Source organism: Arvicanthis niloticus, chromosome 6, assembly GCF_011762505.2.
Source record: "Arvicanthis niloticus isolate mArvNil1 chromosome 6, mArvNil1.pat.X, whole genome shotgun sequence".
Lineage (NCBI taxonomy): Eukaryota > Metazoa > Chordata > Mammalia > Rodentia > Muridae > Arvicanthis > Arvicanthis niloticus.
Window position 1 is genome coordinate 89,599,017 of NC_047663.1, and position 26,937 is coordinate 89,625,953.

The 26,937-nt window shown below is 52.4% G+C and overlaps 4 protein-coding genes across 8 annotated transcripts in view; 2 read left to right on the forward strand and 2 right to left on the reverse strand.

Annotated features, from left to right (window-relative positions):
• Positions 1–10,328, forward strand: part of Axin1 (axin 1) — a 55,918-nt gene extending 45,590 nt beyond the window's left edge. The window contains exons 6-11 of one of the 2 annotated variants that reach the window (XM_034504973.2): positions 3,108–3,625; positions 3,982–4,152; positions 5,289–5,534; positions 7,439–7,546; positions 8,736–8,903; positions 9,461–10,328. In XM_034504973.2, the coding sequence (XP_034360864.1) occupies positions 3,108–3,625; positions 3,982–4,152; positions 5,289–5,534; positions 7,439–7,546; positions 8,736–8,903; positions 9,461–9,587 (1,338 nt within the window). In that variant the 3' untranslated portion in view covers positions 9,588–10,328. The remainder of the gene's footprint in view (positions 1–3,107; positions 3,626–3,981; positions 4,153–5,288; positions 5,535–7,438; positions 7,547–8,735; positions 8,904–9,460) is intronic. The other variant, XM_034504974.2, reaches the window with a different exon arrangement.
• A 188-nt stretch (positions 10,329–10,516) lies between these two features.
• Pdia2 (protein disulfide isomerase family A member 2) lies at positions 10,517–13,719 on the reverse strand. Of its 2 annotated transcripts, XM_034507314.2 has the most exons (11): positions 13,374–13,719; positions 12,588–12,794; positions 12,350–12,483; positions 12,136–12,273; positions 11,951–12,067; positions 11,685–11,810; positions 11,415–11,612; positions 11,205–11,325; positions 10,938–11,119; positions 10,736–10,843; positions 10,517–10,640 (listed from the first exon to the last, which is right to left on the reverse strand). In XM_034507314.2, exons 1-11 carry the CDS (start codon positions 13,579–13,581, stop codon positions 10,596–10,598), a joined length of 1,584 nt encoding a protein of 527 aa, XP_034363205.1. In that variant the 5' UTR covers positions 13,582–13,719; the 3' UTR covers positions 10,517–10,595. The 2 variants fall into 2 exon arrangements, with proteins under 2 accessions (XP_034363205.1, XP_076793235.1); XM_076937120.1 differs by lacking the exon at positions 10,517–10,640 and having other exon boundaries at positions 10,647–10,843.
• Positions 13,720–13,727: 8 nt separating this feature from the next.
• Positions 13,728–15,777, reverse strand: Arhgdig (Rho GDP dissociation inhibitor gamma). 2 transcript variants are annotated; one of them, XM_034506458.2, is made up of 6 exons: positions 15,615–15,777; positions 14,734–14,913; positions 14,558–14,641; positions 14,310–14,368; positions 14,153–14,216; positions 13,728–14,075 (listed from the first exon to the last, which is right to left on the reverse strand). In XM_034506458.2, the coding sequence occupies exons 1-6, from the start codon at positions 15,685–15,687 to the stop codon at positions 13,876–13,878; spliced, it is 660 nt and encodes a 219-aa protein (XP_034362349.1). In that variant the 5' UTR covers positions 15,688–15,777; the 3' UTR covers positions 13,728–13,875. The 2 variants fall into 2 exon arrangements, with proteins under 2 accessions (XP_034362349.1, XP_034362348.1); XM_034506457.2 differs by having other exon boundaries at positions 14,292–14,368; positions 15,615–15,776.
• A 495-nt stretch (positions 15,778–16,272) lies between these two features.
• Rgs11 (regulator of G protein signaling 11) lies at positions 16,273–25,998 on the forward strand. Of its 2 annotated transcripts, XM_034507175.2 has the most exons (18): positions 16,277–17,571; positions 17,834–17,930; positions 18,000–18,050; positions 18,116–18,222; positions 19,000–19,051; positions 19,154–19,212; positions 19,715–19,791; positions 19,959–20,040; positions 20,606–20,674; positions 22,247–22,270; positions 22,345–22,406; positions 22,501–22,614; positions 22,712–22,827; positions 22,955–23,042; positions 23,119–23,257; positions 24,989–25,071; positions 25,159–25,253; positions 25,672–25,998. In XM_034507175.2, exons 1-18 carry the CDS (start codon positions 17,503–17,505, stop codon positions 25,980–25,982), a joined length of 1,695 nt encoding a protein of 564 aa, XP_034363066.1. In that variant the 5' UTR covers positions 16,277–17,502; the 3' UTR covers positions 25,983–25,998. The 2 variants fall into 2 exon arrangements, with proteins under 2 accessions (XP_034363067.1, XP_034363066.1); XM_034507176.2 differs by lacking the exon at positions 22,501–22,614 and having other exon boundaries at positions 16,273–17,571.
• Positions 25,999–26,937: the final 939 nt, after the last annotated feature.

The following is a 26,937-nucleotide window of genomic DNA, read 5'->3' on the forward strand; positions in this document are numbered from 1 at the left end:
ACTTTCTTTATGGAGGGCCATAATCCTCATATGTGTTATCCTTCACTCCAAAGTATTTTATGACACACAGCACTGTAGCCTGGCTGACCTCACATTCCCTATGCAGCCCAAGGTAACCTCTTACAGCAGTATTCCTCATGTCTGCCTCCCAGAAGTCGGATTACAAGTGTGTACCACTGCCTGAATAGGATCAAGCATTTTTATTTATATGAATTTTCATATTCAAAGCTCAGTGTTCTTCTGTAGTTATTTCTCCATTGCTCACCTAATGTTTTTATTTACTTGACACATGGAACCCAGCCCTATTCAAACTTGGAACCCCGCTCCAGGTCCACTCTTTCTCTCTCAGGCTCCCTAGAGGTGGGGATGATGGCATGCCAGCTATAATCTTTACAGACCAGAGGCTGAGATTAAAAACAGGCAGGGGCTTTAGAGTTGGTTCAGCAGTTCAGAGTATTTATTCTCTTGCAGAGAACTAGACTTGGTTCTCAGAACACACATGATGGCTCACAAACATGTAGGACTCTTTTCTGATCTCTGCAGGAACTAGGTACACACATGGTATACATACATACATGAAGCCAAAATACTCTTACACATAAAATAAATAAAAATTTATTGTTAGAAATTTTTCAAATTTTATGCTGACAGTGGTGGCGCACACCTTTAATCTCAGCACTTGGGAGGCAGAAGCAGGAGGATTTCTGAGTTCGAGGCCAGCCTTATCTACAGAGTGAGTTCCAGGACAGCCAGGGCTACACAGAGAAACCCTGTCTTGAAAAACCAAAAGAAAAAAAGAAATTTTTCAAATTTTATTTTAAAAAAAAAAAAAACTTTCCAAGGAGTTTATGTGAAAATATTTTAAGATGAATGGTCTCTTTCTCTTAAATTGTTTTGTCACTGAGACCAGCGGCATTCTCTTGTGTCCCTTTTGGTAACAGGAGGGATGTTTATTAGACTGTCAGGCTGCCTTTCCTGTGTTGGAATGGCTACCCACCCACTAGCAGTTGTGTGATGGCTGACAGTGCAGCATTATCCAACCATGGGACAATGGTGAGCTGTAGTGAGACATCAGTTTATGGGCCTAATGTTATTTTGAGTGGCACGTTATTGCATAGGACAGGTACCCCATGGTGTGCAGTCAGTCAGGCATCTGCTGGGCAGTAAAAGTATGCAGACTGAAGCCATTTTATGAGCCACATAGTTTTAGCATTCTGATAGTGTTCATAAATAAATAAATAAATAAAATGGGAGCTGTATTGATGTGAAACACTGAACTTTTTTCAAGTGCTAAGTCCTAACTTATTTGCCTATTGTGACCCAAATGACCGTGTGTGTGTGTGTGTGTGTGTGTGTGTGTGTGTGTGTGTGTGTGTGTGAATATATACATATGTATAGAGCAGAGGGTTTCCTCTCTTCTGTGAGGGTGGGCTATGGGTGATGTGGATAACTCTGTAAACAGCTCCCTAAGGAACTGCTTATTCTAGGGCTGGCATGCACATCCTGTTCAGTTCACCTGGACAGCAGCTCTTGGTCAGTTCCCAAAGAGGATAACACTAGTTCAAGGCAGAGGTGAACAGGTGTTAGTGATTTCTTGATGTCTGAGCCTTAAAACTCCCCCATCTCTGTGGAGTGCCAGATAGAATGGCCCAGTTCCTAGCAGCAATAGTGTAAAGTAGTGTCCTAAGAGCTAACACTACAGGTCTCTAGAAGAGAGGCTAGGTCAGTGCCACAGGTGAGAATGGTGCTGCTATTGTTTTGATCTAACAGAGAACACTAAAATGAAAAGCCCTGAGTGGTTCTTTTATTATCAGCTGAGGAAATAATCTGTAGGCAGAACCCATCCAGCCTGATGGGCTGCCATGTATCCTCCAGCCTTTATTGTTGTGCCATCCTGTCCTGAGCTGTTGTCTCTGTTGAGTGGATGGCCGTGTAATCACATACATAGAATTTTGTAGCTTGCATACATTGATACATTTTATCAATAAAATAGATTTTATTCTTTTGGGGGAGTGGTTCAAGATAAGGTTTCTCTGTGTAGCCCTGACTGTCCTGGAACTCACCGTGCTGGCCTCAAACTCAGAGATCCACCTGCCTTTGCCTCCTGAGTGCTGGGATTAAAGGCGTGCACCCCATTGCCTGGCTATAATTACCCATTTTTATTTTTATTCAAAACCTGTGAAAATAAAACTTGTGAACAGGTCTGAAGAAATGGCATGCTCATCAGGACTAGAGTTCAGATTCTGTACCCATGGATCGAGCTAGGTGTTCCTATAGGCATATAGCTCCAGCTGGGAGAAGAGGATTACCGGGCTTTTCTGGTTTCCATCCTGTTTGAGAAAACGTAAGTCCCAGGTCAGCAAGAGACCCTGCTTCTAAGGAATGTGAGGGTACCTGATAGTCTCTTCAGCCCATGTGCTAGGTGAGATGCCTTACAAATTCCAGGTCAGAGCTGAGCAGTGGTTACACAGGTCTTTAATCTCAGCACTCAAGAAGCAGAAGCAGGGGGCTCTCTGAGTCTAAGGCCAGCGTCGTCTACAGAGCAAGTTCCAGAGTAGCCAGGGCTACACAAAGAAACCTTGTCTCGAAAAACAAAAACAAAATAACAATTCCAGGTTAAGACTAGGGTAGCATCATGCACTCTCACCTGTCACTGCCTGAATGCATACATGTGCGCGCGTGTGTGTGTGTGTGTGTGTGTGTGTGTGTGTGTGTGTGTGTGTATGTGTATATATACATATATGTACAAAGTGAGCTTATGCATGCAGGGGGGCAGGGAGAGGGAGAGAGACAGAGGGCGGGGGTGGGGGAAACACCAAGACCGGGACCTTAAAAGAAAAAAATAAAGCCAGGCAAGAGCTAGTTCCAGGATAGCTAGAGCTACATAAAGAAACCCTGTCTAAGGGGGGGAGGGGGGGAACAAGAACAAAAGAGAGAGGGGAAAAAAGAAAGGGAAACATAAGAGAGAGAACACAGGGTATCTAGGACTCAACACCTCTCTTTGACCTGGCCACACCGCAGGCAGTCTTTGGCTTGACTGTCAGACTGTGGCTCACTTCCAGGTCTGTCCTCGTTCTTGTTCTGACAGTACTGCCATTTCTCCACAGGAGGAAGAAGGGGAGGATGGTGAAATGCCTTCTGGCCCCATGGCAAGTCACAAGCTGCCTTCTGTCCCAGCTTGGCACCATTTCCCACCCCGCTATGTAGACATGGGCTGCTCTGGACTTCGGGATGCCCATGAGGAGAATCCTGAGAGCATCCTGGATGAGCATGTGCAAAGGGTCATGAGGACACCTGGATGCCAGTCACCTGGCCCAGGCCACCGCTCTCCTGACAGTGGGCATGTGGCCAAGACTGCAGTGCTAGGGGGTACAGCCTCCGGGCATGGGAAGCATGTTCCTAAGTTAGGGTTGAAGCTGGATACACCTGGCCTGCACCACCACAGGCATGTGCATCACCATGTTCACCATAATTCAGCTAGACCTAAGGAACAAACAGAGGCTGAAGCTGCCCGCAGGATCCAGAGCAGCTTCTCATGGGGCCCAGAAACACATGGTCATGCCAAGCCCCGGACCTATTCAGAGAACACAGGCACCACCCCCAGTGCTGGGGACTTGGCCTTTGGGTGAGTCCTGATCTAGCCTTCTTAATGTTTCCACTGTGTCCTTGTATCCAAGTCATGGTTCAGGGGGTCCATGGCCCTGTGGTGACCTGATCCTCCCCAGTAAAAGTCATACAACACCAGGTCAGGGGCCAGTCAGGCTCCAGGACTTGCTATGACTGGATGAGGAGGGGCGGGCTTTAGGTTTGTCTTGGGCTCTGATCAGCATGGCTCTCCCACCATAGTAAAACAAACTGCAGGCAACTGACCTTCACAGAGGCTACTGCCTTTGGAGTGGGTTACAGGCCCCCTTGTTGAACTTGAGGATTTAGGAAGCAGCAAGAAAGACCAGAGTGACCTCATATGTCTTGTTCTCTCAGTGGTAAAGCTAGTGCACCCTCCAAAAGAAACACCAAGAAGGCTGAATCTGGGAAGAATGCCAGTGCTGAGGTACCCAGTACCACAGAAGACGCGGAGAAGAACCAGAAGATCATGCAGTGGATCATTGAGGGCGAAAAGGAAATCAGCAGACACCGTAAGGCAGGCCATGGGTAAGGACACTGCAGGGTCCTGGCCCGGGCAGCTGGCCACCTGTCGTCTTGTTGCCAACACCCTTGCTTTTAGGAGTTTATTTCTGGCTTCAAGGTCAGATGACTTCACCTCACTCCTTGTCACCTATGAACTGACATAAGTGGCAGCTGTGGAAGAGCCTTCTGTCTTTTATACCTACTTTTCTTCACTCCTGAGGGCTTGAGGCTATTCAGCTTCAAATGTGACCTTTCCAGATAGCTCTCGTCCATCTTGTCTCATTTGTCTCATATTGCTTGTGTGTTTACACAGACTCCTGGCTCCACAGGGAGAGGTGCTATCCTTGTGATCCTCTGTATGGCTCATATCTGAGCATATAAGGGGAATCCAGGAGTGAGACAGGTTCCTTTTCTCAGTCCCAGATTACTCTAATGTGCTGCCTGCTCACTCCCTGCCCTTGGGAACAGCGGCTAGGAGGCTACCTTCCTATGGAGCAGGAGAATATAAGTTAGGCAGTAGGCATCCTGATACCTGAACCTGTTCTTTTGCAGGCAGAAAGACTGTCTTTGGAATCATTGGTCCCTATTGGCCTATTGGCTGTGCAGATGAGTCTAACCTTGAACTTCTGATTTTTCCCTTCTCTACCTCCCAAGTACCAGAATTATAATCATGTGCTATCACATCCAGCTCAGCCTGGAAGCTTAGGAAGAAGACCTTTCCCAAAAATAAAGGCAGATAGCAAGATGGCTCAGTAGGTAAAGCCAAGTGTAAGAATCAGAGCTTGATCTGTGGGGCACGCATGGTACAAATGTCCTTACATTGTCCTCTGACATCCCTACACAGGCTGTGCTACATGTATGTTTGTATCACACACAAAATATAATGAACACATTTTTTAAAAAGTAAGAAAGGGGCCAGGCAGTGGTGGCGCACTCCTTTAATCCCAGCACTTGGGAGGCAGAGGCAGGCAGATTTCTGAGTTTGAGGATAACCAGGGGTACACAGAGAAACCCTGTTCAGTCTCAAGTCATACACAAAAAGAAAAGTTTTTAGGAAGGGAAGGCATGTGTCTTGTGTATCCCCACGGCTCCTTTAGTTGAGTGTGGACACACTTGGTTGCTCCTACTGCTCACGGAGTCACTTGTCCTTATTCCCCAAGGTCTTCTGGGATGAGGAAGCAGCAGGCCCATGAAAGCTCCAGGCCTTTATCCATTGAGCGCCCTGGGGCCGTGCACCCCTGGGTTAGTGCTCAGCTTCGGAACTCTGTCCAGCCTTCTCATCTTTTCATCCAAGACCCCACAATGCCACCCAATCCAGCCCCTAATCCCCTAACCCAGCTGGAAGAGGCCCGCAGGCGATTGGAGGAAGAAGAAAAGAGAGCAAACAAACTGCCCTCCAAGCAGAGGTAGGTTTGTGTGGTATAAGGTGACTTTACCATGGCTCTAAGGCCTAAAGAGGGAAGATAGCCATGTTGAACTTCTTCAGGGAAGATAGCCATGTTGAACTGCTTCTTCACTGAGAATCCCAGAGGTAGCCTTGCTGCAGGACAGAGGGCTATGAAGTGAATGTTGTTAGCAGGCACGTGGTCAGATGTCATTCTGGACATGCCTGGCTTAGTGGTAGATCTCCTGACCATCTCTGATGACAGCCACACAGAGCACAGCCAAGGGAGATAGTGGACAGTTCTGAAGTGCAGGCAGTTGTAGGACTTGTCTGGAGAGACCACAGCTCCCAGTCCTTCTCCCTGTCTTCCTCGACCTGAAGAACATCAGTATCAGCCCCATTATCACCACAGCTCAGCAAGCCTGTTCTATCTCTTGGGGAGTGTGTTCTGCCCCAACTCAAGAGATTTCTTTTTTGGGTAGCAACATTCTTGGAGCCAGAACATGTCTTCTCTGACCCTTTTATCTTGGCTTTGGATCAGTTTCCTGGACATCTTGGCTGATTGCAATTCCCACATGAGTAATACTGTCCGTGAGGGCTTAGGATCTGTTTCTTACCCGTTCCCTTTTAAAACTGTCAGCTCCTTTATTCAGCTTGGAATGTATGGATTCTGGAGTCAGGATCCTTACTCCCTGAGATGCTATGGCTCATGACTAGCAGGCTCTGCACTTCTGGTCTCTAGCAGGCTCAAGCTGTAGTTGCCCTGGAAGCTTAACCATGACCCTGGTCAAGAGATCTCCATGGGTTCACACCAGGCTCTGAGCCTATACTAGTTTTGGTTCCAAAAGAAGTTACAGTTGCCTTGAACACAAGGGACTACTTTGCCACCTACTGTAAACAACATCATGCTCTTGTGCTGCCTGTATTGTACAGGAAGTGTTCCTCCTGGTGCTGAAATACTGTGTGTATCTGGCAAGGGTCAGAGCATGTGGGATCTGTTAAGACTGATGCCCTCAGTGGTCTGGGCAGAGTGCTGTCGGAGGATCCAAGTGTTCCTAGGAGGCAGGATTTTCTTATGGAGCAAATTAGAATTCTCTTGTGATGAGACGTTACATTTGTTCATTGGGTACCAGCACCTGCCAAGCCCCACAAGATGGCAGAGGCTGTGGTTTTCTCTTGTCAGTAGCATCAGCTAAATCCCTCTGGTCTATGTTTTGGGGTATAATACCACCACAACTATCACCAGTACTCGTGCGCGCACGCGTGTATACACACACACACACACACACACACACACACACACACAAACCAAATCTTAACTGGTGCCTCCAAAATCTTCATGTGTGAGAAAATTGATCATGTTAAACCTATTGGTCTGGAGCTGTGTAAGCAAGTGTAGATTGATGGAGTAAAAGCCCTAGGTATTGGCAGGTCAAAGTAAAGTCACTGTCAGGAGCCCACAGTGGCATACCCCTGGGGAGAGGGTCACTTAGAAAGGCTCTGCTTTGCAGAGACCCTGGGACATGCCTCAGTCATGGCACTAAGAATTCCCTAAGATACTGTACAGCAGAGCCACTGCTACTATTCATGTCTGACATCCACATCATCTTGAGGAAGTTTGTGATGAAACTGTAAGAAAAAGCCACATTCTGTCCTGGCAGATCCTCTTTAAGAACCTTTATCCTGGAGAAGACATCTGAGCAAGGGGTGAAATGACATCCTATAGCACCTAGATGAGCAGTTCTATAGAGTGTATTCCAAAGAACAGACTGACATTGACCCTGCGTCTAGATAGCTACAGTAGGGCCTCTGATAATGTGTGAGCAGGAGTTCTTTGACAGCTCGGTCCTGCTGCTCATCCTTTCTGTGCCTGTTGTCCACAACACTGGCTGAGCCGCATCCTCTTTGATGCGGGTTGTTCCCTAGGTATGTGCAGGCAGTCATGCAGCGGGGACGCACCTGTGTCAGGCCAGCATGTGCACCGGTGCTGAGTGTGGTACCAGCCGTGTCGGACTTGGAACTCTCCGAGACAGAGTATGTGCGCCCTGTGGGTACTCCTGGTTTTGCCCAGCCCAGCCCAGCCCAGCCCAGGCCAAATTCCAAAGTGGACCACCTATTTTGATAGGTTTTGTCGCTGAGCCAGGAAGCACCAGAGCTGCAGAAAGGCCTGCTGGGGCTTCTCCATCCTGTCTCCCAATGGAGATCATGCCTCTTTGTTGTGGTGACTTGATTATTAGGCTCTGCAGGTATCACAGCCTGCCTTTCATCTTGTCTTTGCTCTCCTGAGCTTCTCAGCGAGGTTTAAGGATCGCCAGGTCCACAGTCCCAGTCCCCTTGAAATAGCACCAGGAGTTAGTAGGATCTGGACAGTGTGACTGCGGCCATGACTTAGGCTCTGCATCTCCTCTGTCATGTCACATGTAGGTTAGGGACATTCCTGACTGTCCGTCCTGTACTTCTACTCAAGGTAGGAAGATGAGCCTTGCTGCCGACTCAGTCCAAGCTCCATCACACTCACTTCATAAGAGAGGGTATCATCAGAGCCTGTAGTTAGGGTCTCTGCAGGTGGTCCTCCAGTTGTTCTGGAAAATCCCCAAAGAGCTCCAGAAGCTCATTGCAGGAAAAAAGTCCAAGAAGCCAGATGGGCTCACAGCCAAAATGGCCCCCTTGTGGCCATGGGCAAGGCCAGCTGTGGAAGCTTCTGGGTGATTGAAGGATACAGGAGCACAGGAGCATTGCCTGTCATGCAGACGCAGAACAGCCTCACAGCACTTTGAGGACCTGAGCAGGAAATGGCTCAGACCTCTAGTCTGTCTTTGGAGATCCTGGCCATCCTGGCCCTAGGAACACTTCCCTTCGAGATCTGTGCAGCACTGATTGGTCTATCCTTGAGACTTAGAGAAGTTTGTAGAGGTTGGAACTTGACAGGGTCTAGGAACAGACTCCCTTTATAACCTTGGAGATGGGACTTTGTATGCCTGGCCTGGTCGTGCTCTGGTGGGTTCTTAGAGCTAGACCCGTATTTCGTTTCCTAGTGAGTGGTTCACACAGGACTGGCACCCAGATTTCGGGTAGGTGGGTGGCAGGGCCTGTGAATACCTCATTGGTGAATGAGGTGCTAACCCTGGGGTGTCTTGTCCTCTGCTGGTAGATGGTACCTTTGAGGTACTCTCTCTGTGACCTTGTCCTGAGCACACTACTTACCACTTTATTTCTGCCCCAGGACAAAATCACAAAGAAAGGCAGGTGGCGGAAGTGCACCACCATGTGACAGCATCGTTGTGGCCTACTATTTCTGTGGGGAACCCATCCCCTACCGGACTCTGGTGAGGGGCCGTGCCGTTACCCTCGGCCAGTTCAAGGAGCTGCTAACCAAGAAGGGGAGCTACAGGTGAGAGAAGCTGCAGCCGTAGAGCAGACTTGTCTAGTATGCTATTGGTTTAGTGCAGAAGGGAAAAGCTTTCTGTCCCATTGACTACCCCTTCACCCTACTTCTCTCAGCCATGGATTCTACTCACCACTGTGATGGCATCAGGACCCTGCCTCAGCCAGATTGGCCCTTTGTTCTAGCCTTAGACCTCTCCCTCCATGTCAGCCAACTCAGAAACTCCAATAAACAGATTATTGCTACCTGAGTGACATGAGAACCTGTCAACCCTACCGGAGTCAGCCCATGTGGATGGCAGAGCTGGGGCCCCAAGACCTCTGCTCTCTTTGAATAAGAAACCTATCAGGATTGGGGCTCTTGGGTTTTCTGTTTTGTTGTGTTTTTGACAATTCCAAACATGCTGTTAACACTGCCCAGCAGGCACCAGCCAAGAGCCCAACTCGATGTCTAGGGGACGCCTGCAATCTCAGGTGGTCGAACTTCTAGGGGGTCAAGGACAGGCAGGCATTCCTCTCTTGGAGCAGGCTTTTCTCACTGTCTCCACAATTTTCTGTCCCTAGATACTACTTTAAGAAAGTGAGTGACGAGTTTGACTGTGGTGTGGTATTTGAGGAAGTACGGGAGGATGAGGCCGTCTTGCCTGTCTTTGAAGAAAAGATCATCGGCAAGGTGGAGAAGGTGGACTGAACACTGGGCAGCACACCCAGCGCACACCGTCACTACTGTGCACTGCCATCAGCCAAGTGGGCAGCCTTGTCCTCAGGAGCCTGGTGTGAGGAACAACACAAGATTGTGTCACGAGCTCTTCCAGAGGGTGAGGCTGGGGGCCTCCGGTGTCTGCCAGCCTCCATCCCTCTGGCTCTGGGAAAGTGGGGGTGGGGGGTTCATCCTACTGAGTGGTTCCATGGGTTTCTCTGTTTTGCTGTTCAAAAGGAAAGCCCCACCTATCCCCACACTGCCCCCTGAAGCAATACCAGGAGCCATCTCATGACCCTCAGCAGCTCTTGCTTCTGAGTACAGTCTGACCTAGGGATACTTTGCCCTGGGCTTGTATCCCAGTGTCCTCTTCTCTCTCTGGGACCTATCCACTGCACCTGGTTGGGCTCAGGTCCAGGAGCAGGGGATCCTGTGGGGGCCTCTGTATATTGTACATGTCACTGAGTGCCTTCAACATAGCTGTCTCTTGCCTGCCACTGTGTGAATCTGGCGGCTGAGTATCTCAGGCCCCTTTGCCTGTCTCCAGCCACCAGTTTGGTTCAGCAGAGGGGGGCGTGTCTGGTCCCTTCCAAGTGTCCATGTAAATATGTACATTTCTCAGGCCAGGGCCAGCAGGGGATACCCTGAGCCCATTTTTCATGCGATGACTTGTACAATTATCTTTTCAAAGGTACTTGGATAATAATGAAATAAAAACGTTTTTGAACCTCCTATGGATATGTGATATACTATCTGCTGCCAGTGGGGCAGGGCCAGTGGCTGTTCAGCCCTCAAGTCAATGGTGAAGGAGGCAAGATGGCCTCTGAACATATTCCCCATTCTTGCCCAGAGAAGCCATAAAGGCCAGGGCCAAGCTAGGCAGACTAGCAGCCAGCCCTGCTCATGAACCACACACAGTCTGGGACAACATGTTTATTCATGGCACACAACTCCCTCCAGCACCTGAGGACACCACTCTCTGGAATAGTGTCCCGATGGCTACAGCTCCTCCTTGGGACCCAAGGTGGAATTGGCTTGTGCTTCCTAGAAAAATACAGAAGCCCAGCTCAGACTTGCCTCTGACCACTTTGTTAGGAGAGAACCTGTTGAGGGGCTGATGTCCTGAATGGAGTACCCACTGGGGCGGAGACTGTAGGCTCCTCAGGTTCCTCCGTAGGCAGGTTACCTCCACTGTCCAGGAACTTAGAGAATGTCTCTAGGTCCCTGGTGCTTTTGTATTCTATAATCTGAGAAGAAAGAGGGTGACCTGAGGCCATGTGCCCCAGCCAGGAGCCAGCTATTGGGTAGTAGTCCACTCCCCACCCACCTCCATCCCTTCACCTTTCGGTCAGGTCCTGCAGGGAAGAATTTGAGAGTGGGATAGCCATGCACAGAGAAGGCCTCCAGCTCGTTAGCTGTAGCATCCAACTCAGCAATGACAATGTCCTCACGATCCCTGTACTTCTCTGCCAGTGCCTCCCAGGCTGGAGCCATCTCCTTACAGTGGCTGCACCATGGGGCATCTAGAGGAGGAGTCAGCTTGGATAGCTGGATCTGCCTCTGCCCCTGCCCCTGCCCCTGCCCCCTTCTCCCCTCTTCAGCACTCACAGAACTTGACAAACACATTCTTGGTTTCGTCAAAGGCAACCTGCTGGAAATTCTTGCCCACGAGAGTCTTGACTGGCCTCTGGTCCCAATCGGGGGGTACCTCCTGGCTCAGGAGATAGTGCTGGGGAAGCAAACAGGCCTTCACTGGGGTCGCGTGCAGGGCCCAAGACCTAGGACTGCTGCTCCTCCTCCCCTCGAACAGCTACAGACCTTGACTTCCCCACGGAGGACTGCCTGGCAGAAGGCAGCCACAGAAGCTGCAGTGATGGGTGTCACCGCTGTAGGTGCATACTTCTTGGTAGTCTCAACATTGATCAGACGCAGGGTGGGGGCTTCCTCAGCCTTGAGGCCAAAATAATTCAGCACATGGCTGTTGTCAGTGGCCACGTCCACCACCACGAACAACACCTACCAAAAAGAATACCAAGTTGGGGTCTCATTCAGCCCCACCATCCCTCCCTCCTCCTGAGACCCCAGTACCTGTCCCCGGAATGGAGGTGCTGCCTCCCTGAAGTCTGTCAGCAGCTCCCTGTGCTGAGCTAGTGTCTGGTTCACAAACAGCAGCAGGTGGTTGAGGATCCTGGCTGCAAAGATCTTCGGTGATGTCTGGAGGGGTGGGAATCTCATGACTTCTATTGGGACCTTTGTTTAAGGGCCTCAGTCCAAGGTCTCTCTACCCCAGCCAAGCTTCCCACCTCTTAGGGGTCCCTGTACTCTACCTCACTGTGATCTGTAGCTTTACTTGCCTGGCTGTTGAATTCTGTGACCAGGTGCATGCTGTGTGTGATGAGGAAGCGGGACAGGTCTCCCAGGTCCAGGCCAGTCTCCTTGTCTACCGGGAAGTCGGCACGACCCTCATCAAACTGGACACCAGCAAGGTTAGCAGGAGCTGTGACTCTGACCCCCAACCCTGTTCTTAGCCCCAACTCACCTTCTTGAAAAGAACCACAGTATCCTTGGTGAGGCCAAACTTCTCAAAAAGTTGTGGCTGGTCAGTGAAGCCAAAGGTCATGTCCAGAGCATCCTTGGCCAAGGCCAGGAAGGTTGCCACATCCTCTTCCTGTAGATCCTACAGGCCCAGCCCCATGAGAAACATGGATGCCACCAGCACTGTTCCCACAGCCTGTCTAGCCCTGCCATTGTACCTGAAAGAAGCCAATGACCACTACATCCCGTTTGGCCATCAGTGCCTGGACACCTTCCTCATCCTCCAGACGTGTGGCACTGGGCCCCACTCGCCGCCTCAGCCACTCAGCAATGCTCTCAGCATTCTTGGGCCCTGCAGAGGGATCTCTGTTCCAGACTGGACATCTGCCCCATCCCTAGGCCACACCCACTCCACACCTGTGTACTTGCCCACCCTAAGCCATACCCACCTCGTACCTATGTATTCTTCTGGGTTTGTGCGGTTTCCATTCTGGAAGAACTTGAGTGTAGGGTACCCTTCCACTGCAAACTCCTTGGTCAGCTCTGGTTCTGCAGGCCCATCCACCTTGGCCAAGGTGACCACAGCTGACTCAGCTGCCAGCAGGGCAGCCGCCTTGCTGTACTCAGGAGCTAATGCCTTGCAGTGACCACACCATGGGGCATCTGAAGGATGAGACTGTGAGCACACCAGTCCTCTGCAACCCGGGTCCAACAGGGAGCATGCTCTGTTCACATCCTCCCTCAGGCCCACCCTAGACACTGATGACAGCTACACATAAGTGCCAGATCCCAGGTAGAGAAGAGAAGAATCCTGCCTCCTCTCTCCCAGGGTTACAAGTAACTACTTTCTGAAGCCTACCAGCTAAGCATGCTTTGACATTTTTAAAATTTTTAAATTTTTAAAAAGATTTTGAGAAAGTCACAGAAGGACCAGTGACCAGCTGTTTGGAATAGAGGCCCCAAAGATAGTAACCTCAGTTATGTGGTCATGGCTGACAGAGCATGGGGGCTTTGAGTGTCCATGTGTCCTCAGGGTACCCACTACACCAACACCCTTCCTTCCCACTCAGACTGGACCACAGCCAACCCATGTCAACATCACAGTCTCCAGTCCAGGCATCCTCTCAGAGATCCTGGGACTCAGAGAGCAGGGTGCCCACACGAAAGGCCAAATCTAGGAAGTAGAGGCCTGAACCCCTAGGCTGCCACCATGGTTTCCAGCCCACTGGCCCAAACACTTACAAAACTCCACCATCAGGGCTGAATGCTCCTGCAGTGCCAGGCTCAGGGTTCGGTGGTTCAAGACCAAGATCCCATCCTCCTTGGGGACTTCTTCCCCAATGGGCTCCTCAGGGAGCGCCTCTGAGGGACCCCCAGGCTCCTCTCCCTGTCCCCATGAGCCTGAGACACCCAGCAGGAGCAGCAACACTGGCAGAAACCGATCATCCATGGTGTGCTGGGCCCTGAAGGCTGGAGCAGATAAAGGACTCGGGGACCAAGCAGGGACAGCCACGTGGCACCTGGCTAGGTCTCAGAGGAGATAAAGTCTGAAAGGCCCCTCGGGTGGAGATAGGCAGAAAGAGGCAACACGCAGGCAGCAAGACAAGGTAACATTTAATAGGCACCAGGCAGGGGGAACACAGCAGAGAGTGGGGGACATCTGGTCACCAACTGAGAGGTCTAGGGAATGCTTGCAGGTCTCTGCAACTGACAGAGATTGGGACTACAGACCCCCAAGTGGGGTTCAGTCCTTCCAGTCCTGGCAGACATGGAGGCACCACTCCCAGGACAGGTGGTTCAGCCTGTCGTCATCAGTGAAGAGGGACCTGACCACGTAGAGGCCACGGGCCAATGCTCCCCTTGGTGCTTCCTCCACTGGAGTCACAAATTCATACTCCTGGGCCCTGGGGCCATAGCTTCCCACCATGAAGGTGGCCTTGTCCACTGTGGGAAGGAAGGTCATCAAAAGCCACCCTCTGCCCACCTCCCCCAGACTCAGCCTGCCCTCCACACTGCCTCACCACGCAGTCCCCGACGATAGGTGTGATGCAGACATTTGAGACCACTGACAATCTCCTTGTTGACCTGGGGAAAGGAGAGGGTTAAGGGCCTTCTCTGGAAGGCTGGGACATGGCTGGCCCCTACTGCAGCTCCCCTCACCTTGAAGGTGATCTTCACCTTGTATTCAATGCCCTCCTTCAGGACAAACACCTGGCTTTTCAGTGCATCCAGGTCTCCTGTTAGGGAATTAACAGGTACACTCTAAATCTCCAAGACATACGCAAGACCCTGCCACAGAAACATCTATGTGGGGACTGGTGGTGCCCATGAAGTCTGTGGCAATGCACCCAAGGAACTAGGATTCAGCACAGGGTCCAAGGATTGTCTTCATCCAAAGATGGGTTGTGGTCTGCAGAGGGGGTTACCTGTAAGGTCCATGATGATAGGCCCTGGAGCCTGCTCCGTCAGCAGTGTCAGCCTAGTCACCTGCACGTTGGGCAGGCTGGGGTCTGAGGAGAAACAGCATCCACGGGGTGCTCTGCTGTCCCTACCGTCCCCTCCCCCTGTTTGCAGCCCTCCACATCCAGGCCCCAGGCCATACCCATAATGGGTGGCAGGGGCCCCAGCAGCGCCTGCTTGTACTTGACCAAGCTCACGTCCCCGGGGTCCAGCTGCCAGATGGCCAGCATGCTCTTCTTCCCAGGGGCCTGGTACTCTGGTACAATTTCGTCCAGCACCTCATCTGATGGAGTTGGCTCCCCATCCTTGTCAGCCGAGAGGACTGTGAGTAGGAGAAGGCATGTAAGCGCCTGCCACCTGCTGACCCCAACATTCAAGTGCTGAGCTGGGACCCACACTCTCTCACCAGCGTTCCTCCTGCTACCCAGTGGAGCTAAAGAAGCCACAGACGCTGTCATGGGCACACAGTGACACCCCCCCCCCCCCAAGAACCTAGAAATCTCTAGGCTTGGTCTCTTCAAAAGAGGCTCTTATGACTGGAAAGGGCTCCTAAGAGACCCTGGAGAGACCAATTTGTTTCTGGTTAGCTTACAAGCTACTACTGAAAGTAGTGGCCCTGGGGTACTCCAGGGGTTCTCTAGCTGTATGCTCTTCCCATAATATACTAGATCCCTCCGATGGTGCCCCAAACTAGAGGTCTCCATAGTCCCTTTGGGTGTCTAGGGACAGGGGTCTCATTGAGATGCTGCCCACTGCCCTCCAACCTTAGGATTGCCTCTCACCGGAAGAAGCCCCAGCCCCACCTACGGGAGAGGCCGCAGCCTCTCGGCTGGACACACTCCTTTCCTCCTGGCTCCCTTCCCCAGAAGGGTCTGCGTGGACTAAAGTCCCACGCCCGGTCAGAATACATACAAGCCACGAGGTCCCCACGCGCCCCAAAGTTGCCGCGGGGACTGACCCCCAACCGCGCCGCTCCCTGGCTGCCCCCGGCGCACGTGGCCGCCGCCCGACTCGGGCGCTCACCTCGGGCGCACAGCGCCAGCCGGAGCAGCTCCAACAGCTGCGCCCCCAGCTCGCACGCGTCCAGGCCCAGCATGGTAGCCGCGGCCCGCCGCGGAGCCGCCGCCCGCTCGGCTCAGCCCCGGCGCGACTGCGGTGAGCTCATCCCGGCCGGGAGCGCCCCCCGCGCCCAGCGCCGCGCCCGCGCCGCGCGCCCCCAGCCGCTCCGCGGACCCCGCGCAGCCCGCAGAGACGCGCGTGTCGTCCGCACCGCGCCGGAACCCGGTCGTCCCTGCCGCGCCCGGCGCCCGGACGCGTCGCCAGGGACCCAGGGCTGCCCCACCCCCACGTGGAGTCGGGTCCCCCGGGATCCCCTGGGCGGGGCGGGCTGGCCAGGGACGCCAAGTGGAACAGGTGCGACGCCCCCACATCCCTGGACTCCCATTATCAGCAAGCGGCTTAGGGCACACCTGGAGCCCCGCAACCTTCCACCTGCTCCCTCCCTCTTGTCTGGGCAAAGAGGACTCCTGGGGCCTTTCAGCCTCCAGCTGGGCCACACCCTGTTGGTTCTTAGTACCCACACACTGAAGTGCAGTCTGGGCCACACAGACTCAAGATCTCTTAAAGCTTATTGGTACAGACTGTGAATGTGGGGGCGGGGGGGGATGTCTGTGGGGACCTGGGATGCAGACAATTCTGCAGGTTCGTGATACTGAAACAAACAGAAAGTAGGTGCTGAGGGATTTTTTAATCTTGACATCCAGAGGAGTCCTAGGGATGGAAGGGAATGTTGGTTAGCCAAATCAGGTGACTGGTGAGCTGGGCCTTCAGCTGAGGACCACAGAACCAAAGGCCTGGATCAGAATAAGGAAGTACTGCCGAGGAGTGTCTTGCATTTCTGGGCGTATCCAGGCATCAGGCCCACCTTTGCTTTGCTGTGTAGCAGGCCAACCGTTAATGCTAAGGTACTGGGCTAGTAACCACACTGTCCTCTACCTTTCCAAAGCAAGGTCCTGCAAGGAGGCCCAAGATGCCACAGAGACTCATCCGTGCCCTTTGGCGAGTGTGTAATGTTAGACACTGGGGATAGCTTCAGCTGCCAGCAGCCTGCAGCCTCCAGAGATGCCAACTCATTCAGGGAGGACAGCTGGCCTGGGACCAGCCTGACCTTGTGTTTAAGTGAAGTCGGACTGGGAAAAGGTTGGGATCTTTGGGTGATGTGCCATATCTGGGCAGGACACTCTTCCAGCCCCTCTGATTCATTGGATAAACTCAAATGCCATGTTGAAGCTTCCTGGTCTCAGTAAGGCCAATCGCTCCTCTGATGACCCCTGGCATTCCTTGAGTAGAGAAGAAAAAGAGGGCACCCTATCTTCAGGAAAGAAGAAACAACCCATTCATGACCTTTATAAATGGATCAATGACCCGCCAGGTGAGGTTCACATCATACAAACCCTATGGCTCCACTCAGGCCATACACATCATATCTGTGAAAAGATACTCTTGGGCCAAGTCAAGATACACCCTTGACTACACAATCCTGATTCTGCTGACCCCTGCACTCCTTAATGGCCCACGAACGGAGCTGTGACTACCAAGACCCTAAACCGCTGCTTCCAACCTGATCTATCTGTCTACGACTCTGTCCTATTCCAGAGCGTCAGTGACAGGTTCCATCTCGAAAACCAAGCCCTGCGGCAAGTAAGCCACCAGACTAAGACAGGCTCCTCTGCCTTGCAGGCATCTGAGGTTTCAGGCTACCCACACTGCAGACTATCCCAAGTCACAGCTTGCGAGGACTCAGGCGTCTCTGTGGTGCGGGAACCTGTGCCCCGAGGCTCACACGGTTAACCTTAGCGGGCGGGGCCCGCATGGGGCGGGGCCTCTCCATGGACCTCTTCGGAGGTCCGCCATGGCCACGGTTGCGGGCTGCACACCCCACGGCGGGTGCTCCCGAATGCAGAGACCGCATCTCAGCAAGGTGGGCCCTCGGCCTGTGGGCATAGTTTGGGTAGGAGAGGGGGCGTGGAACGCGACAGGTGACGGGGGTGAACAGACCTGGGGAGACCCAGGAAACCACTGGGAGTTCACCCCAGTTCTCCACTGGGTGGCTGGGGTCCCGGCCTTTACTTCCCCGGAGTCTGTTGTCCCTGCGCGGTGACCTGGGAAACCTGGGGGGAGGGGGGAAGTGTGCGCGATCTGAGTTATTACCCTCACCCCCGCCCCCCCGCGTTCGCTCTCAGATGGAGCGGGTGGTGGTGAGTATGCAGGACCCTGACCAGGGCGTGAAGATGCGGAGCCAGCGCCTTCTGATCACCGTCATTCCCCATGCGGTAGCGGGTGAGGCTCGTGGACACCCTGGGGGAGCAGGGCGCCACGGTCTCCGCCCACTTCGCTTCTCCTGTGCAGGCAGGGACATCGTGGAATGGCTGGTCCAGAAGTTCAGCATCTCGGAGGAGGGTGAGAGTCGGCTTATCGCGGCTTGGGGTGGGGGCTGGCAGAGCGCTCACTTTCGTTCTCCTCAGAAGCCCTGCACCTGGGCACACTCCTGGCTCAGCATGGCTACATCTACCCACTGCGTGATTCCCGAGACCTGACGCTCAGGCCAGACGAGACCCCCTACAGGTTCCAGGTCAGGCCCAGGGTTGCAGGATGCACCCCCACTTAGGGGAGGGTGGAGTATACTGGTGTTGGAGCGGGACGTTCTGACGTCACTAGACTGGACCCGCCCTTTCTCCCCCCCCCACACACACAAAAATCTAGACTGAGGCAAACAGAGGGAACTTCAACTTTCTGCTGCAGCATCCACGCAAAGGTCAATGTCTACAAGGCATTCAGCTGGAGTCCCAGCAGGTCTCATCCTTGAAAAATTATCTGCTGTGTGTAGTGATAGGATCCCTGCACTTCAGTGTGTGAGTCCAGGCCAATCCATACTCAGACAGTGATCCCATCCTTGGATTGTCAAGCTCCACTGGCATTCCGAGTCAGGGAGGAAGTCCTTTTACAGGACCCCAAGTTCCAGGTAGAAAGAATGGACAGTGGTGGCGCACGCCTTTAATCCCAGCACTCAGGAGGCAGAGGCAGGCGGATCTCTGTGAATTCGAGGCCAGCCTGGTCTACAGAGTGAGTTCCAGGATAGCCAGGGCTACACGGAGAAATTCTATCTCAATCCCCGCCCCTTCAAAAAGAATGGGCAGTGCATCCACATAAGGATGCACCTTCTTTGCCCAGACAAGAGGGAGGGAGCAGGTGGAAGGTTGCAGGGCTCCAGGTGTGCCCTAAACTGCTTGCTGATAATGGGAGACGCACTGTGGGGGCGTCGCACCTGTTCCACTTGACTTGGTGGTGGGAGGTACCTGGGAGAGCAAATGGGAAGATCTTGGACGTCATTTTCCCTGCACAACACAAGACACCGTACTTTTGGATGAGCACTCTGTGGCCAGCTGCTGAACTGGATTATGGTGAGTGGGATGGACGGAAATCCAGGCTGGGAACGGTGGTCCCAGGGCAAGACCATGGGGTTTACAGTCATGGCCCTCTGCACTATGTTCCTACCCTTCCAGCCATCTACCTGGCTAAGAAGAACATCCAAAAGCAAGGGGCCTTAGCAGACTACGAGAAGGTGAGCCCTCCAGCAGGCTGAGTCCAGCACAGACTCACCCCTTGAGCCAGAACATGCAGCCTAGGCCTCTAGACAATGCACACATACCCCTGCTCACTCCCTGCAGCCTCACTGGGAAAGCCCCTACAGGGGGAGGCTTAGAGTTCCCAGAAGGGGAAGCAGCCCCTGTTTACTACCCAATGGGTGCTGGGCAATGGTGACACATGCCTTTAATCCCAACACTTGGGAGGCAGAGGCAGGCAGATTTCTGAGTTTGAGACCAACCTGGTCTACAGAGTGAGTTCCAGGACAACCAGGGCTACACAAAGAAACCTTGTCTCAAAAAACCAAAAAAAAAAAAAAAAAAAAAAAAAAGACCCAATTGGTTGGGCTGGTTTCTGTACCAGGTAGAGACACACCATTAACTCCCTGCAGTGTCTCTGGGAGCTGGGGTCCATATTCCAGAGGTAGGCCTGTGTGGAGATTAGCAACTCCACCCACTAGATACCCTGCTGCCCCCCAGGAACATTATGCCCTGCTGCACAAGAAGATCAACCATACGTGGGATCTGGTATTGATGCAGGCTCGGGAGCAGCTGCGGTGAGTTCCACAGCTGGTGGGACACTGAGCTCAGAATGCCCAGGACATTCATTGAGCTGGCCACCGGAAGCCTTGGGGCTAAGAGCATGACATCACAGGTTCCACTGCCGTGGAGTGTGGGGAGTGCTTAGGATCAGCTTCCTCTCACCTCTGCCTACTCTTCTCAGGGCAGCTAAGCGGCGCCGGAAGGGAGACAGGCTGGTCATTTCGTGTCAGGAGCAGACATACTGGCTGGTGAACAAGCCCCCTGTGAGTCCTCATGTGGTGGAAGTCTAGAGGGGTCTGTGTGCTTTACTGAAAGACCCCTTAAACTGCTTTCTTAAGCTGTGGGAAGGTGGATTTCAGGGTTAGGTGGGTGGCAGGGAACTTGTTTTTGTTTCTCGGTTGACGATGTAGAGGTGACATGGTCAGGTCTGAGGATGCCTCTAGTTTCAGACCACGGAATAAGCCAGGTCCCCTCTGTCTAAGGGAGACACACAAGAGCCAAGGCAGGGCTGAGGGTCCCAGGACACTAGGTGAAGGCTAATCTCAGCTGCAGCAGAAGGATGGGGTTGGGGGAGGGGCAGTGCTGAGAAACTGAGGTTCCTAGCATATGACTTGAGGTCAGCTTACTATCCAAAGGGATCACCTGAGTCAGGGTGGGCAGAGAGATGGCGGGGGTGGGGGGTGGGGTGGGGGGTGGCGGGGTTCAAGGCCAGGTCAGGGTTCAGCTCCCAAGTTCCTTGGAATGTCAGTTCCCATACCAGACAGTTAAGGGTATTGAAGTTTGCAGGAGTGGGGGGCTCAGCACCCCCATCTCATCATCCTTCTGCAGCCTGGGGCACCTAATGTTTTGGAGCAGGGTCCTGAGAGGGGCTCTTACAAGCCCAGTCAAGTGCAGATGGTAAGCACGTCACGCTCCGCCCCCTCACCCTAACTGCTGCCGCTTTAACCCTAACTCTAACACCCACCCTTCCACTCAGCACACTTCCGGTTTCTTTGGACCACTCACTCGTCCCTTTATCTGATCCACCTAAATGTACCCAATGCAGCCTCTCCAAGGTCCCTATCTTACGATGTTCCTGGTCTCAGCTTCTCTTGGACCCCACCCTCAGGCTGGCTCCCTTAGTGACTCCTGTCCTCTTTTCTCTCACCTGCTGCCTTGGGTGCAAGTAAGTGGCTGTCCCGGGGAGGGCGGGATCCTCTTCCCCCAGGCTGAAACAGCAGCAGAGTTCCCAGGGAGGTGAAGTGATGACCACAAGGCTTTGGCCTGAGGGCTCTGGGTCCATAGGCCCCTCCCTCTAAAGCCTTTGGTAACCTCCAAACTGGAGAAGGTGGGACCCAGCACAGACAGGCTTTGGCTGACACAGCAGTAGGGGCAATGCCCCTACTCTAAACAGCCACTCCCACCCAAACCCAAATTTTAGAACAGATCCTGTTGTTTCATAGCGTCTTGATAACTTCAGCCCCTAACTGTTTTGTATATAAAAGCAAAGAGCTAGGATGATATTGGAAGTCAGAGGCGTCACCCACCTACCTCAGCGCCATGCCCAGGGGAATAGTTGGCCAGCCTCCCAGGTGGCTCCTACAGTCCAGCCATACAAACCTGTCTAGAGGGGCTGTGACTCAGCTAAACTAGGCTCCCCAGAGAAGGATTTCTCAATACACATGTCTTTAAAAGGCCAGTCATGCACTGAGGCGGTGGTGGCGCACGCCTTTAATCCCAGCACTTGGGAGGCAGAGGCAGGCAGATTTCTGAGTTCGAGGCCAGCCTGGTCTACAGAGTGAGTTCCAGAACAGCCAGAGCCACCTAAAGAGATTCTGTCTCAAAACAAACATTCAGGCTTAGTGGCACACAACTTTGGTCCCAGCACTAGGGAGGCAGAGGTGGATCTCTGTGAGTTTAAGGCCAGTCTAAGTTCCAGGACATCCAAGGCTGTTACACAGAGAAACCCTCTTTCAAAAAAAACCAATCAACTCCCCACTCTTTCCCACACACACACACACACACACAAAAAAAAAAAAAAAAAAAACAAAAAAAACAAAAAAACCAAAATATTTTAAGTACCAAGGATGGTGACAGACACATCTAATCATAATACTTGGGAGGTGAAAGCAGAAGGATCATAAAATATGAGGGTGTCCTCAGCTACATAGTGAATTCAAGTCCAGCACGGACCAAAGAAAACACTGTCTCAACAATAACAAAAACACTTGAAGTCATCGGTTAATAACAAGTGAGCATTTTCTAGACAGCTTTAGGGTTTCGTGGAGCAGCCTCAGAGTCCCTGGATAAAATCTGTGAGAGTCCTCCCCCAGGGCTAGGAGAGGGCCCTACAAATCAGGCTGCAGGTCTGAGTCATTCTTTGCTACATCTGGTGGGGCAGGGTCTCAGCCCTGGGTGGACACACAGTGGTGTTTCTGAATCCCAGGAGGCTGCTTTGTAACCCAAGCCAACTGTGTCTTTCAGACCTAGAGCTCGGATTTCTATAAGTGTGAGGTAGGCCTAAGGGACTTTCGGGGTAGGGGTGCCCATCATGCAGCATGGGTCCTGACTAAGTTCTGACGTCCTAGATCGAATGCTTCAGGAAGGCACTGGGCAGGAACCGGGTGAAGTCCTCTGTCTGCCTCGAGGCGTGAGTAAGAGGCAGGAAAAGTCCCTTCCCAACCCAGACCCTTTATAGAGCTTTGTCCCTGAGGCCACCCTGCACTGCCCTCTGGAATGCCCAGGTACCTTAAGTTCAGCAGTCAGCATGGGCCACATGATCCCATCATGTCAGGGTGCCTGCCCAGCAACCCCTGGATCACAGATGATGTCACCTACTGGGCCATGAATGCCCCCAAGTAAGCCCCTAGTCTTTTGGTGCCTTTGTTAAATGCTTCTGGACTGCTAACAGGTTGAATAGCCCACTCTCCCTTGCTTTCACCTCTTCCCTTCCAGCGTGGCTGCCCCAACAAAGCTCCGTGTTGAACGATGGAGCTTCAGCTTCCGGGAGCTCCTGGATGACCCCGTGGGGCGTACCCACTTCATGGACTTTCTTCAGAAGGAATTCAGTGGTAAGAAGCGTACCTTCCTGCTGTAGGCACCCCCAAGGGAAGGAGGCTACTACCTGGGACCCTGCCCCAGGTTTTCTCTAGCCAGCTCAGTGAGAACCCTTAACCCTGATTGCTGCTCTGTCCTTAGCCGAAAACCTCAGCTTCTGGGAGGCATGTGAGGAGCTGCGCTTTGGCGGACAAGCCCAGGTCCCCACCTTAGTGGACTCTGTGTATCAGTAAGTGTGTGGATTGGAAGCTAGTTAGCCATCACTTAGGTCCAGCGTGGGTCACACTGTAGCATTGGTATCTCAGGCAGTTCCTAGCCCCTGGAGCTGCCCGCTGGGTCAACATTGACAGCAAGACGATGGAGTGGACTCTGGAGGGGCTGCGCCAGCCACACCGCTATGTCCTGGATGCCGCGCAGCTGCACATCTACATGCTCATGAAGAAGGTAGGCACATCCTGGTGTCCCGGCCATCAGGGTCCCTATCACATCCTGGTGTCTCAGCCATCACAGTTCCCCCCACACACACACACACTCTTTTTCTAGTTCTGGGTGGTTTTTTTGTTTTCTGGTCTGTTTGGCTTCATCAGGAGTGGGTACAGCCTTTGTCACTTGCTGCTCTGGTACCAGTAAACCAGTGTGGTGGTGGTATTTAGAACCCACCATTGCCTACTGTCTCGACTGGGCTGTCCCTTCTCCGCCCCACCCTTTGTGTACCCTCCCGTCATATGGTGGGACAGATGGAATCAAAGCTCTACACTACTGATCAGTTTTAAAACAATTAGCTGGATCTTTGGTATTTGTTCCAAGTGGTTAATGGGGGTTTTCAGTTTGTCTAAGTCAGGGTCTTATTCAGAAATCTCAAACTATGTATAAATGTCCAGACTGGCCTTTGACCTTTGTGTCAAGCCTCCTGCCTCAGCCTCCTAATGTTGTTTAATATCATAATAAATTCATAGAATTCTTAGGGCATGGGAGTGCAAACCTTTAATCCTGCTGTTAGGGAGTCAGAGGCAGGTGGATCTGTGTGAGTTCAAGATTAGCCTGGATTACAGAGTGAGACCCTGTCTCAAAAAAAAAAATCATAGATTTCAACATATTTAATAAGTTTCAACTTACAGCAACTAACTGCCATAGTTCAGACCTGCCCTGAATTTGCTAACCTTGACTCTCAGTCCTCCTGTTTCCACCCTCAAGTGCCAAGATATCAGCCATGCACTATCACACCATCTAAAAAAATGTTTTCTTAAAAAAACAAAAAAACAAAAACCCTAAACTAACAAACAACAAAAGCCAGGCATGGTGGCGCATGCCTTTAATCCCAGAACTTGAGGCAAGCAGATCTCTCTGAGTTCTAGACCACCCTGCTCTACAGAGTGAGTTCCAGGACAGCCAGGGCTACACAGAGAATCCCTGTCTCAAAAAACAAGAACAAAGAAAAGCAGGTCTCTGTATGTCCCTTAACCCTCACTTGTGAGCTCTTCCTCTTGGCCTGGTCATCTTAAGGGTCACATTCCATATCTCCCCAGACCTTGGTGTCCTGCTTTCTGGTGTGGTCTTTCTCTTATTTTGTTTGAGCAGGGTCTCTCCACATAGTTCTGGAGGTCTTGGAACTCACTATGACCAGGCTGGGCTTGAACTCAAAATGCCTGCCTGTGTCCTGAGTGCTGGGATTAAAGGTGTACACCACTCTGCCTGGACTCTAATGAATTTTTCGGGATTTTTCTACAGAGTGCTCTGCCCTTTAGCGCATGGCTACTTTTTATTTATTGTCTATGAAGCCCAGGCTATCCATGAGTTTATGCTCTCCCTTCCTTTGCTTCCCCAGTGCTGGGATTGCAGGTGTGAACCATCAGCCTTGTTCAGAGGTGTCGTTGAAATCCCACATCCTTGTCCTTCCTCTGCAAAAGGAGCACTCTGGCTCCTCCTCCCTGGCTGGAGGTGCCTGACTCATCCCTCTGTGTGAACTCGGTGTCTCTTGCCCATGTTTTGCAATCTAGTGGCTCCACCAGATGGGTGTCAGGTCTCTCTAGGTCCTGGTTTAGGCTAGCTAATATTGGATAGTTGGCCCTCAGCACTCTATCCTACAGGGCCTATGAGCAGAAGGTTGTCCCAGCAATGCCTGACTGGATCTGGCTATGAGGTGAAGAGTCAAAGACTGGACGCTGTCTCTTGCAGGACTCATATCCGAGGTTCCTGAAGTCTGACATATACAAGGGCCTGCTGGAGGAAGCTGTGGTTCCGCTGGAGACAAAACGCTGGTAAGCCAAGCTGCTGCCCTATGTCCACTGAGCAGGGAGGAACCTGCAGGGAAAAGACCTGTGTCCTCAGCACTTTCTTGTCCCCAGGCCATTTCCATTCTTGCGGAAGCCTCTGCAGTCCAGCCCCAGCCCTGCTCTCCAGTCTACGCCCAGGGAGCCTGCAGCAACCAGCTCCCCTGCAGGTGCCGATGGGGATGGGGAGGAGTAGGTGGCTCTTGCTGCACACCTCATCTTACCATCACCTGCCTGACACCCTGTGGGGTCACATTCCCCTGATGGGTATATGGAGATACCCCCAGCACTGGTATCTGTGTAGAGGGCCCAGCCTTGCTATGAGGCCCTTTAGCCTCCATTAAGTAAGCCCTCCCCTGCCTAGGAGAGATTGGCCCAGTTGATTCCTAGGACAAGATTTCATTGGCTAGTCCTTGCCAGGACAGACCTTGTTCTAGAAAAAAAGGTAAAATCAGAGTTCCTGGTATTCTGTAGTCTTCAGTTCAGGACTAGGAGGCCATCCTCAACTCTAGAATGTCAAGTCAGTGACACATGAGGAGCTATCAGTCTCTGGCCATGTCATCCTAGTCAGGAGGCCTTCTCCACTAGGTAATCCTACTCCTCAGGCTGAACCCAGTGGCTTCTTAGGAGACTATGTCTGCAAGTGCCATTTTACTGCTGTACATGGCATCTCCTTCACCCGTCCTCTGATCAGATCTACAGAAAGGCAACTCCACGCTGCTGGCCCAGCTGTAGGGCTGGGGCTGACTGTAGGCCTCCCAGATCTCCTGTCCAGGCTGTCCTGTGCCACCAGCATTGCCACCCCTACCCCAGAGTTAGAAATAAAGACGGCACCTCTATACAGCTCCCAACAGGGCAGTTCTCTAGTCTCCCATCACAACCCATTTCTACAGAAATAAAAGCTTCAGGCCCTTGCATAGTCCAGTCTTCTGTGGGCTTAGCTTGGCTGAGCCTATGGCTTGAGTGTCTGTGGCATAATTCGTGGTGGGTGCTATGTAGTAGGAGTGGCAGCTGTGCAGGCTGCATGTGATGTGTGGCGTCTGTGGTGTGGATATGTCATATATTGGGTTGCGTGTGTTTGTGTGTGAAGACTGGTATAAAAAGTAGCCACCATGGAGGTAATGGGATGATGCAGTGGGTAAAGGTGCCTGCTGTCAAGCCTGCTGACTTGAACTCAATCCCATAAATTAGTGTTTTTTTAAATGGTTACTGTGGACGGCGCCTGCCCAGTTCGAGAGAAAGGGCACCAAGGACGGGTATGTGAGTGTAGCAGAAAGCCCGAAACCTGTGAGAGAAGCTGTGGGTAGGCAGAATGCTGCCTCCTGTCCAGTGTCTCCTGTGGCAGGTGTGCCCAGGTGCATGCAGGAGGCGTGACCCAAAGCAAGCCCTGGGACCCTAAGAAACCATGGCAGGCTAGAGGGTCATCCAGCCCCTTAATGACCATAAGCAGGTCACTGTCCTCAGTAGCCATTAGATGGGCTGTGGTGAGTGAGATGTGGGGCACAATCCAGCCTGGCACTGAGAGCGTAGGGACCCTTGGACCCCTCACCTCATCCTGTGCAGTGGAGAGCCAGGCTCCAGGAATCTGGCTGTACACCCCTCTCCCGCATCTCCTTTCCTTCCAGGCCACATGTATGCTGGGTTACCTTTACTTTGCAGGGTTAAGAGACCAACTCCCTGCCTTGAAAACATCACCCATCACTCTCAGCCGTCATGTGACACCGCAGGCACACCTGTGCACACTCAGGGCTTCTGTGCATGTGTAGTTATGAGAACATGTTTATGTTTGGCAAACTGCAAAGTGTTCTCAGGAGGACTGATACTCAGGCCAAGCCCTGAAGCCCTCAGGCTCTC

Excerpts from the sequence above, each read along its gene's own strand:
- Pdia2 (XM_076937120.1), bottom strand. The coding sequence starts at position 13,581 with ATGGATGATCGGTTTCTGCCAGTGTTGCTGCTCCTGCTGGGTGTCTCA. Across the intron at positions 12,068-12,135 it reads CTGTGGTTCTTTTCAAGAAG|TTTGATGAGGGTCGTGCCGA; the intron begins GTGAGTTGGGGC and ends GCTGGTGTCCAG. Across the intron at positions 11,613-11,684 it reads CACCTCCATTCCGGGGACAG|GTGTTGTTCGTGGTGGTGGA; the intron begins GTACTGGGGTCT and ends TCTTTTTGGTAG.
- Arhgdig (XM_034506457.2), bottom strand. The coding sequence starts at position 15,687 with ATGCTGGGCCTGGACGCGTGCGAGCTGGGGGCGCAGCTGTTGGAGCTG. Across the intron at positions 14,217-14,291 it reads AGGTGAAGATCACCTTCAAG|GTCAACAAGGAGATTGTCAG; the intron begins GTGAGGGGAGCT and ends TCCTTTCCCCAG. Across the intron at positions 14,076-14,152 it reads CTATCGTCGGGGACTGCGTG|TGGACAAGGCCACCTTCATG; the intron begins GTGAGGCAGTGT and ends TCCTTCCCACAG.
- Rgs11 (XM_034507175.2), top strand. The coding sequence starts at position 17,503 with ATGGCCACGGTTGCGGGCTGCACACCCCACGGCGGGTGCTCCCGAATG. Across the intron at positions 25,072-25,158 it reads CCGCTGGAGACAAAACGCTG|GCCATTTCCATTCTTGCGGA; the intron begins GTAAGCCAAGCT and ends TCTTGTCCCCAG. Across the intron at positions 25,254-25,671 it reads AGCAACCAGCTCCCCTGCAG|GTAATCCTACTCCTCAGGCT; the intron begins GTGCCGATGGGG and ends CTTCTCCACTAG.